We start from the raw sequence: 12351 nt of genomic DNA on the forward strand, positions 1-12351 counted from the left end.
TCCTTGGGTTGCAGAGAACTGAAAAAGTTTTTGCAGTTGGAGAAAGACAGCAAGAAGGCAGTGAGTGCGTAGGTAGAATACATTTAAGAGGACCAGAAGGTGGAAACGTAAATTGCATCTTTTTCAAACCTTAGTCTGAAAGTCTAATGTTCTCAATATAATAAAGAGCAGAGCACTCATTCATTGCAAACTATTTATGAAAGTCATTTAAAAGTCACTACTTTCTATCTATGAAATGTTCATAATTAGGGTTCCCTCGAATCCTAGTATTCATTATCTGAACTTCTGCAGTTATAAGGTTTTACAGAAAGGCAAAAGTTTCATAGTACGGAAAGATTCACTAATTAAGGTATTATTTAAAAATGAGCTGCCATTCAAATATCTCTCCTCACTTATCACTAGTCCAACCCTGCCTGTGAAGTCAACATCCAGTCTTATAAACACCTAGGTTATATAATGTAGATACAGATATCTTTTACCATCAAAATTCCAGCAATCTGAGCTCTGAAACTGAAGAGATTTAACTAACTTTTCAGAAAAATCCCCCACTATCCAAACTCTTGATACTCATCATCCAAAACTCAGCACCCAACAGAGCAGATTACATGGTGTTACTCACTATCCAAACCTTCACTATTCAAACTCAAGAACCACACAGATTTAGAGGAAAAGTAAAAACAAAAAAACAAAAAACAAAAACCCCACAAACTTGCACACTATTATCCCAAAAAAACGACATGATTTCATTGTGAATTAGAGTGATTTTGGAAAACTACTTGAATTATACATGCAAATGAAGATCTGGCACACAAAACAGTTAACTGAAGGAAAACAATCAATTTGATGGGCATCAAGGGAAATGATTTGAATTTCAAAAAACCAAGGCAGGTGTTTAGCAAGCAGAGAATTATGTGTCTATTTTTGCAAATTAATCTTTTCAATGACTGTGCTATACAAATCAATCATAAAGTAGAGGATAACTGTAGAAAGCCGTATCAAGGTATGACAAAACAGTAAAAAATATGTTAAAACAACACAGGAATTAGTCCCAGCTACTCGGGAGGCTGAGGCAGGAGAATGGCGTGAACCCGGGAGGCGGAGCTTGCAGTGAGCTGAGATCCGGCCACTGCACTCCAGCCTGGGCGACAGAGCGAAACTCCGCCTCAAAAAAAAAAAAAAAAACAAAACAACACAGGAATTATTCTTTGTTCATTCTAAGAATTTACAATAGGCATATTACAGAACAAATTTTATAAACAGAAGAAAAAAAACTTCTTTTCATAATTTATTTCTTTTATCAAGACAAAGTCCAAATTGATCCCCCTTCAACTCCCACAAATTCGGTATATTGGATGTGTTATGTCCAATATATTATTATGTAATATGTTATTATATAATTATGTATAACATATATTCAGTATATTGGATAAGTTTAGTACTTATAAACTTCAAAATATATAAAAATGTCAGGCAAATGAACTGAATAGTATTATTTTTAAAACCTTATAAATTAAAAGTTAATGATCACCAGAATAACTGATATTTGGCATTCCAATAACACTTGTTTTCGGAATGCTTCTGTGTATATCAATTCTTTCTAAGACTGGTCAACAGACGTCACCACTGTTAACATACACTCCGAGAAAAAACTTTCAGAGGTTTTGACTACCATGCAAATTTCATAATGTGCTTCAGGATGTTCTCAGAGTTGCCTGTCTCATTTTTTACCAGATCTAATAAATATTCCTTGTTCTTCCCTCATTTCTGACAGCCTGAGAATGACTAACGTAGAATACAGTCCCTTCATGTAATACAGGTGTACATTTCACATGAATTTGAAATTTAATCCAGTATCAATGCACTTTAGACCTTAGTCTTTCAGGAATATTCATTCTACTAAATGAAGAAAAATGCTCCCAATAAGAGTTAATGCTTATAATCTCAAAGTAAAAGTTCTAGTTTAGTGTAGAAGAAAGGAAAAAATGGCAATTTAATTTAATCCAAATATCTAACCATATATCCAAATATAGTCTTAGCTTTTTCACATTACGACCCTCTCCAGTAGAAACAAAAGATTGTTTTTATATATCTCTCAGTGTTGTCTCATTATAAGCAGTGATAATCCATGAATAGCTCAAAAGCAGATACTCATCAACTTACAATGGGGTTACATTCCAATAAACCTATCAAAAGTTGAAAATCTCCTAAGTTGAAAATACATTTAACACACCTAACCTACTGAACACCACAGCTTAGCCTAGCCTATGTAAAACATACTCAGAACACATATATTAGCCTATACCTGGGCAAAAATCATCTAACACAGTGTGCCTATTTTATACTGAAATGTTGACTATCTCATATAATATATTAAATAGTGAAATAAGAATGACAAACAGAATGGTTGTATGGGTACCTGAAGTACAATTTCTGCTGAATTCATATTGCTTTCACACCAACATAAAGTCAAAATATTATAGGTCAGAATAAAAGTCGAACCAAAAGTCAGGAACCATCTGTACCAATTAGCCTTTCCCAGTATTCTGTAGTACTCATGATCAGATTTTCATACAAGGAGAAATCATCTATTAATACATTCATTTCATGAATCCCCTGCTCCTTCCTTGTTAGGAACAAGTGCTCAATACCGCAAGGAAGAACCAGCACTCAGATAAAAAGTTTTCTCAGCAAGGCAATTTACTTCTGCAGGTGGGTGCTACCTGCATCAGTCACATTCACAAGGGCACACCAAGCAAAGGAGAGAAGGGTTTTTACTCCTAATGCAACCCCATATCTGTGTCCTTTCCCCATTGGCTGGAGTAAGACTGCACAGTCTAAACTACCCTGATTGGCTAAAACTTAAGCTTTTCTAAATATGGTCACCGTGTGACGGGGAAGCAAGGGAGATGAGGGGGGTCCTCGTGGGACCTAGGAGCTAATGCATTCCCAAATAAGGGAGAGAATGTGAGCCACAAACCGGCTGAGACTTAGGCATGCCAGAATATGTTAGGGAACAGGTAGGCCAGGCTCAGAAAAATGGAGAACAAAGAATGAAGAAACTAGATTTCTTGAAGAGGAACTTATTGTGTCCCACCCTTACCTCCCCCTCAACCCCTAACCTGTATGCACACATGCGCGCGCACACACACACACACACACACACACACACACACACACACAAATACAGAGTCATTTACCTGATTGGAATGAGTAACAATTAGAGTCCTCTGTTCTGGGAAATTGTGGTAGATGTTAGATATGATCTGAACTGCCACATCTGTTTTGCCTGTACCAGGTGGGCCCACAACCTAAAAAGAAGATGAACATATAGTAAACTACTAAGTCATCACAGTTATCACACATTGTTAGAAAATGTGAAGTACAGACCTGAAAGATAAAATTAACAAATTCAGTAGAGGGGCCCAATAACAAAATGAACAGGATAGAGGAAGAGTTGGTGAACTTTGAGATAGATCAGTAAGCTACACAACCTGAATAACAGAAAAAAAGATTGAAAAAAAATAGAGACCCAAGAATCTATAGAACAACATTAACAAGTCTAACACTCATGTCAACAAATTCTAAGAAGGAGAGGAAAAAAGAGTATGGCATAGACAAAATTTTCGAAAAATCATGGCTGAAAATTTCCTAAATATGGCAAAAGACATAAATCTATAGATTCAAGCAGCTCAGTGAACCCCAAGAGAATAACCCCAAAGAAATCCAAGCTCAGATATACCAAAATTAAATGGTTAAAAACAAAAAGCAAAGAAAAAGAATCCCGATAGCAACCAGAGAAAAGTGATACATTATATATAACAAAAAGATATTTAAAATGACTTTGGATTTGTCATCAGAAAACATGGAAATCAGAAGAAGTGTAATAACACTTAAAGTGCTAAAAGGAAGAACTATCAACCCACAATTCTATGTCGAGGTGAAATATCTTTTATGAAGATGAATTAGAGACATTCTTGCATGAAGAAAAACAAAACTAACTCATATCTAGTAGACATGTTATAAAAAGTGGTTTTAAAAAAAAAAAGTTCTTCAGACAGAAAGAAAATGCTACCAGAGGAAACTTGGAATATCAGGAATATAGAATAAACGGCAAATATATTAAGAGGCTATTTTTTCCTCTAGAGTTCTTTAAAATACGTATACAGGTGAAACCAAAAATTCTAATACTACCTGATGGTATCTTAATGTATTTAGATGTAACACACAAAACAACTACAATATAAAAGGGGAAGGAAGGTAAAGGAATCTTTATGGGAGTAAGTATTTGCCATTCAACCTGAAGTGACATAATACTGATTGTAAGTAGGCTTTGAAAAGTTAAGTATATTGCAAATTCCTAGAGCAGCCACTAAGAAAACACTACACCCAAAAATATAATGAAAGAATATGATAGGCCAGGCGCAGTGGCTCACACCTGTAATCTCAGCACTTTGGGAGGCTGAGAGAGGCAGATCACTCGAGGCCAGGAGTTCAAGACCAGCCTGGCCAACATAGTGAAAACCAATTCTCTACTAAAAATACAGAAATATCAGCTGGCCATGGTGGTGCACACCTGTAATCCCAGCTACTCAGGTGGCTGAGGCACAAGAATCATTTGAACCTGAGAAAGCAGAGGTTGCAGTGAAGTAGGATGGTGGCACTACACTTCAGCCTGGGCTACAAAGTGAGACTGTCTCAAAAAAAAAAAAAAACACCGAAAAAAACCAAATATAATAAATAAAAACATAATACTCAAATAACACAATGGAAGGCAGGAAAAGGGAAACAGAAGAATACAAAATAAAGGGAACAAATAGAAAATAAATAAAAAATGATAGGCCTAAATCCAAATGTGTCCATTAATTTGCATTAAATGTGAATCGTCTAAACACCAAGTTAAAAGACAGAGACTCTCAGAATGGATAAAGCAACATACCTAAAGTATATGCTGTTTATAAGAAACTCACCTCAAATATAACGACAAATAGAAGTAAAATGACAGAAAAAGAAATATTGTGCAAACACAGAGAGCTGCAGTAACAATATTAATATCAGACAAAGTAGACTTCAGAGCAAAGAAAACTTCCATCAATGAAGACAGACACTACATAATAATAAATGGGGCCAATTCACCATGACAACATAACAACCTTAAAGGTGTGAAGCACTTATCCATGAAGCTTCAAAATATATTAAGCAAAAATTGACAGACCTAAAGGAGAAACAGACAAATTCATAATTATAGTGAGAGACTTCAATAGTCTGCTTTCAGTAATCGACAAAACAACAGACAGAAAATCAGCAATGATAGAGAAAAATTAAATAACAACATCAATGAAATGGATCTAATTGACATTTATAGGACAACCCACTCCAAAACAACAGAATACACATTATTTTCAAGTGCACATGAAATAGTCACCAAGAGAGATCATATGCTGGGCCATAAAACAAATTTTAACAAATTTAAAAAGCAAAAACCAAAAAATTAAAATCATACAATACGTTCTCTGACCATAATAGACTTTGACCAGAAATCAGTAACTGGAAGATAACAGGGAAACCTCCAAATACTTAAAAATTAAACATACTTCTAAATCAGTTGTCAGCAGATTTTTTCTGTAAAGAGCCAGAGAGGAAGCATTTTTGGCTTTGCAGGCTAAGCAATCTGTGTTGCAAGTACTTATCTCTGCCACTGCAGCACAAAAATGGCTATAAGCAATGCAGAAAACAAATGGATGATATATTTGCTAATTATCCTAATTTGATCATTACACAATATATACAGTCATCAAAACATCACATCATACCCCATAAATATGCACAATCACGTCAATTAAAAATAAAACAAAACCATGTTCTAATAAAACTATGAACACTGAAGTGAGCAGCAAGATCTCTAAATGCATAAGAACCTACACTTGCTTATAAACACAAATTCAACAGGGTTGCTGTACTTCAAATAGAACACATTCTAAAATCTGTTACTTACTTCTAGTCTTAATCTATGTTTAAAAAAAAAAAAAAAAAAAGGTGTGGCTGGGTGCGGTGGCTCACGCTGTAATCCCAATACTTTGGGAGGCCGAGGTGGGTGGATCACCTGAGGTCAGGAGTTCGAGACAAGACTGGCCAACATGGCAAAACCTTGCCTCTACTGAAAATACAAAAAATTAGCTGGGCATGATGGCGGGTGCCTGTAATCTCAGCTACTTGGGAGGCTGAGGCAGGAGAATCACTTGAACCTGAGAGGCGGAGGGTGCAGTGAGCTGAGATCGCACTACTGCACCACTGCACTCCAGCGTGGGCAACAAGAGTGAAACTGTGTCTCAGAAAACAAACAAACAAACAGGTATAACAACTATCTTACCATAGTCAGCCCAGGCTGCATTCCAGCACGGATGGCTTCTATCTGTGTATGAGTGAACTGAATCGTATTACTGCAAGTAAGAGTAAATAAAAAGTTGGTACAGATAAATGATACTTAGTATAATACAAATTTAGACAACAACGACCAGTGGTCTAAACATCTGCTCTGTATTTACCCCAGTTCTCTCAATCTCTTCTGAATGACTCCCTTCCCCTCTACCCTCCAACACAGACAATTAAAATGGAATTATAGTTACTTTTCAGTACTTAGCCCATCTCAGACCTCATTTGGAGTGCCCAAGTTCTAGTTCCCATTCTAATACTAAATATAATTCCAACTTACTAGTTATGGAACACATGCATTAGGGCTACTGCTGTATGTAACATAGGCTCATGAAGTAAGAACACTTTGCTCAAATTAAGGTAGCCCTCTAACATTTATTTCTCATAGTACCTGAAAATGTTTCTTTTTGAAATATTATGACTACAGAATGGCTTAAAATGTCAGTTATTCAGCTGACTGATAGAATAGAAAGAAAGGGGGTTCAGAAACAGTTTTCTGGAGTTGTAAAAGAAACAAAATTTAAAAACATTCCTAATCCAGCTGAAATGGCAAACTATTATCATTATTACAATTAGAATAGGTAGTAAAATTACCGTTTGGGTTGATTATAAGGATAAGGACCCCTATTAGGAATAACATGGGGCTCAACAATTAAGGTTTTTGCCTCCTCAGTATCTTCATCTTCCACATCCGCATCTTTCCTTTTCTTCCCTTTTCCACTTCTTACTGGAAAAGTTATCCTACAAGACCAAAACTTTTGTTCATTTTTACAATTAACAAGGATTTACTGAGTACCTATCTGGTACATGACATTGTAGGCACAATAATCACAGGAGTAAGAAACATTTCTGGCTTAAAGGAACTCACTATCTGTATGTAAACTCTGAAAATGGTAGAGTTATAAGCACTAAAGTGTTGAGAGTTTTCAGATTTAAAAAAGTAATCCAGTTAATGGAGAATTAAGGGAGAATTTAAAGAAACACTAAATACTATGTCATGTGCATTGTAAAGTGTTTTATTCATTGTCCTTCATTTAATCAGAAAAAAATTTCGTGGGACAGATGGCATCTAAGATGAGTCTCAAAGAATTTAGGCATTCAAAGACAGGAAGACGTTCCTGGAAGAAAGAAGCAACAGCAGAGGCCAAGTACAAGCAGTGTATTTCACCTGAACATAGACGAAAAATAAGGCTGAAGAGACAGAAGCCTTGTTATGACAGGAACCTTGTAATGACACACCTAGAATATGAAGCTTTTAAGGCAGAGGGTCATAACCTGGGGTTAGGAGGTAACTCCCCACAGATACCTCAGGGAAGTCAATGAACTCCATAAAATTGAACTAAAAAATTCATTCTCTATGTGTACTTTTTCCAGTTGCCTTTCACATTCTAAAAAACTAGATAACACCAAAGAATGCTAAGAGCCAATGAGGCTAAGTGGTCAGTACTCATTTTGGTAAGAAATAGGAGCAATCAGCTTTTTAGCTAGACAGTGAATAGCTCTAGCAGTAAACCATGTAATGGATTCTAGTGAGGTGAGATATGGAGGAAAGATTTTGCTACCATAAAGACTGCTGAGGGCCTAAAGAGGGAGCAGTACAAATGGCACATGAAAAAACTATCCTTGGCAGGGAGCGTTAGCTCATGCTTGTGATCCCAGCACTTTGGGAGGCCGAGGCAGGTGGATCACGGGGTCAGGAGATCAAGACCATCCTGGCTAACACGGTGAAACCCTGTCTCTACTAAAAAAAAAAAAAAAAAAAAAAAAAATTAGCTGGGTGTGGTGGCAGGCGCCTTGTAGTCCCAGCCACTCGGGAGGCTGAGGCAGGAGAATGGCGTGAACCCAGGAGGCAGAGCTTGCAGTAAGCAGAAAGTGCACGCCACTGCACTCCAGCCTGGGCAACAGGCAGACAGACAACTATCCCCAAGGCGGAATCTCTGAGATATAGCAGGAGTTTTATGGGAGTAAAAAGACTCAAAAATAATGCTGAGATTTCAAGATGGCAGAGTAGAAAAATGTCTTTGCCAGAAATAGGATTAGGAAAGTATGGAAGACTAGGTTTGGTATATAAAGGATATGTGTATTTAACATGTAGAATTATTATTATTATTTTGAGATAGACTCTTGCTCTGTCACCCAGGCTAGAGTGCACTGGTGTGATCATAGCTCACTGCAGCCTCACACTCCTGGGTTCATGTGATCCTCTCACCTTAGCTTCCTGAGTAGCTGGGATTGCAGGCACATACCAAATCTTGCTAATTTTCATTTTTTTTTATATAGAGATGAGGTCTCAGTTGCCTAGGGTGGTCTGGAATTCCTGGCCTCAAGCAATCCTCTCAACTTCACCTCCCAAAGTGTTGGGATTACAGGCATGAGCCACCAAACCTGGTCTATTATTTTATTTACATATATATATATATATATATTACTGTTTGGGTTGATTATATACATTATTATTTACATATATTTATATATATAAATATTTAACAATCAGTTGAAAGCTGTGTGTTTTCTAATTTGTAGCTAAGAAAGTAATCTGTGGGCTACCACCCATAGGTATACTCAGTGCCTTACCACTAATCCATATGAAGGAATTCAGGGAGTAACAACCAATTATTTCAGATGCTTTGTTCTGTTTTCACTTAAATTTTAAGACCAGAGCTAATTTAACATTAAATATGACTACTGTATATATTTCATTTATTGAGAGATGAGGTCTTCCTCTGTCACCCAGGCTGGAGTACAGTGGCACAATCATAGCTTAATGCAGCCTTAAACTCCTGGGTTCAAGCAATCCTCCTGCCTCAGCCTCCTGAGTTCCTGAAATTACAGGTGTGTGCCACCATGCCCAGCTACTTTTAAAAATTTTTTTAGAGATGGGGGTCTCGCTATGTTGCCCAGGCTGGTTTTGAATTCCCGGCCTCAAGCTGTCCTCCTGCCCTAGCCTCCCAAGTCACTGGGATTACATGCATGAGCCATTGTGCCCAGCTATACTGTGAACATTTCAAATTTGTGAAAGCAAGCAAAGTTAAAGAAAGATTTTTTCCCTAAAAACAAAGTTCAACATCCCACAGCTGTATTAGTTGAGAAACATACCAGACTATGCATAAATGCAAAGACATATTTTAGTCAAATGCTATAAATATATTTATATAGTTCTCTGCAGAAAGTAAGTGTTTATTGATCCCTTATTAGGCATTAGGCTACTTTTATTGTGGTCTTAAAACAGCTTGTGCCCTAAGAAATAGATTCAAATATATTAAAGTTATCCCAGCGATTGCACGGTGAAGGTAGGGACTGCTGAAACAAAATTCAAACATAGTACTCAAAACTCACTTTAGCTAACAATCCTGATGGCATAATACACATTGACTACAGAATGCTGGAGGGGGCAAACCCAGTTCTGACTTTACCTGAAAGGGGGTATTTGTAGAGCAGGGTCTTCTACAGTTACTTTAACATTATGTCCAGGGAAGCTGGCTTTTAAATGCTCAATGGAGAGAAATGTATCATTGAAATCAAGAGTGGCAATCTGATTGGGCATTTTTGAATAATGTGCGCTACTTGGGTCCCCATAACCTAAAATGATATCATGCAGCCAGTCAGGTACCACACAATCAGTATTCATCAGGTTCCGAATAGTCTCCAGCACAGCCTGTCAGTAAAAGGACAGAAAAAGATTGTGTCAGTGAGACATCTCAAACATTTGCACTTACTGGAATGCAGAGCTGGCTGCACTAATCCAGAATTCCTGAGTGTTTCAGAGCAAGAAGCTATTTTCCGCTGGCTGACAGGTGCTTGGCTAGACTGAATCAACAGCTATATTTTCAGCTGATACCACACACTGAGTTAAACAAAAGACCAAACTTAGCAAGAACAGTTTATCCATTAAGAGTTCACTTAAACAGAATGACATAAATAAATTTACCATTTGACTCCTATTGAGTAGGATGAAAACCAGACTCAGGTCGATACAGCAGTAAGAAAACAATATAGAACAAACCCTTAGAGAAAATACTTCCTCTCAGAAACTCCTGGAGGTTTTCCCTCTTTATACTCCATAGTTCTTTAATGCTAAAATCACACACAACCAGAAGCACATTAATGTATGCTTCAATTGTGATGAAACCTCACAATTTAGAAATACTAAAATTAGCAATGTGAGAAGAAATAAAAAATAAAGTGAACAAAATCATAAAAATAAAGGAAATATCAAATAAAATTTCAGAAGGAAAGAATCAGGACTACAACAAAAGGTCATTATAGTAGTTAGCATATATACTGTCAAAAGTAATTCCAAAAAGCTAAGGGAAATTCTTAGACTTTCCAAAAATCATTTCAACAAAGTGATCTATCTCACATATAGAAATTTGGAGGCTAGGCTATCAATTTCAAAGAATAAAATAACCAAACCGACAATTTTTAAATCATAACTATTATACAACTTTTAAAAATGATAAGATAGTGTATGTTAATCACACCCTTAATCATGTTGCCTTGCTTTATGTTCTTACACTTATCACTACCTGAAATTCTCTTGTTCAGGTACTTGGTTATTTGTTTTAACCCTACTATCCCTACTATCATTTGTTTAATCCCTACTAAAATATAATTCCCACAAGAGTAGGGATCTAGACCAGTTTAAATATGGAACGGGTGAATGAATGAATACCCAAATGAGTATATTCACATAACAATGATGAGTAAGATCAGTGCTCTGCCCTCTAAGGAAATTACAGTTTTAGTAGCAAGATATAATATGTCCTTAACTGTAACAAAAAGCAGCAGAATGTGGTAAACAGTAAAGAATGCTACAAAATACAATGGGAACAAAATTCACAGTAAATGAGAGATGGATGCAGGGGACACTTAACATTAGGAAAGGTTTCATGGAGGAAAGTGGTATTTTTATTGAACTAACGTAAAAGATTTGTGAAGGAGCTTTGATTTATTTCATCATGAACAGAAAGTCAAAGAAATGTTCTGAGAAGGAGAGTAAAATGATCAGTGTCACACAGTAGGGAAACATATGAAAAACAGGTGACTGGCTATGAGGAGACTCAAGGGTAGACAAAGAGGGGGCTATTATAACTGTCTAGGCAAAAAATAAAGTATCCAGATTAGCACAGGTTGTACAAACTGGAAAAGAGAAAAGGCAATAAATGAGCGATGCTACACAGGTACATAATGAAACACCAAAGACACTAAAAGAGCATTCTTTGTTTCCTAAACTTAGGCAAGTTAATCATTCCCCCTCTTTCTTGGATCAGAAACTAAATCCCTCCTTTGAACTTTCAGGACACTTTCATCCACAGTCTTTTTATGGCTTTTGATACCTTCTAACTGTTCATGGTAAGCATTTGTAAGCATTTGTCTATATTTCTAACTTCTCTAAAGGTGTAAGTTGTATCTGATTCATCTTCATAAGCTTCATTTTAGCACAATATCAGACTTACAGTAGGCACTAAATAAAATAGTCAAACATATGAGTATAAGAAAATAATTTTTTAGTTTTCAGTGAAGTAACTGAGATTTATTTACTGAAAACTGATCAACTGTGACAGTCATAGGTACTATAAAACTTGGAAACTCTTAGATTTCTCCATCCTTTGTTCACTCAATAAATGTTTATTAAGAATATACTATATAATAGGCACAGTTCTAGGTGCTAAGGACACGCTGGCCGACAAAACAAAGACCCTGCCCTCATAGACTTCCTTGCTTCATTGCTTTCTAATGGAGAATTCAGATACATAACAAATGTATAATCATCAGTTACGATAAGGGCTCTGAGGAAAAATATAGGGAATAGGGTAGAGAATGATGAGAAGATGCTACTTTAGGTAAGGTTGCCAGGGAAGGCTTCTCTTAGGAGGTGACATTGAAAAAGAGTTGCCCATGTCAGGTGAGGAAATGAACTAT

General features: G+C 36.5%; 1 protein-coding gene across 1 annotated transcript in view; it reads right to left on the reverse strand.

Moving 5' to 3' along the window:
* Nucleotides 1–12351, reverse strand: part of AQR (aquarius intron-binding spliceosomal factor) — a 115599-nt gene that overhangs the window by 39143 nt on the left and 64105 nt on the right. Inside the window, exons 20-23 of the mRNA XM_008017124.3 lie at nucleotides 9843–10084; nucleotides 7024–7170; nucleotides 6368–6437; nucleotides 3198–3308 (exon numbers count right to left, since the gene is read on the reverse strand). Of these exons, the coding sequence (XP_008015315.3) occupies nucleotides 3198–3308; nucleotides 6368–6437; nucleotides 7024–7170; nucleotides 9843–10084 (570 nt within the window). The remainder of the gene's footprint in view (nucleotides 1–3197; nucleotides 3309–6367; nucleotides 6438–7023; nucleotides 7171–9842; nucleotides 10085–12351) is intronic.

This window comes from Chlorocebus sabaeus, chromosome 26 (genome assembly GCF_047675955.1).
Source record: "Chlorocebus sabaeus isolate Y175 chromosome 26, mChlSab1.0.hap1, whole genome shotgun sequence".
Lineage (NCBI taxonomy): Eukaryota > Metazoa > Chordata > Mammalia > Primates > Cercopithecidae > Chlorocebus > Chlorocebus sabaeus.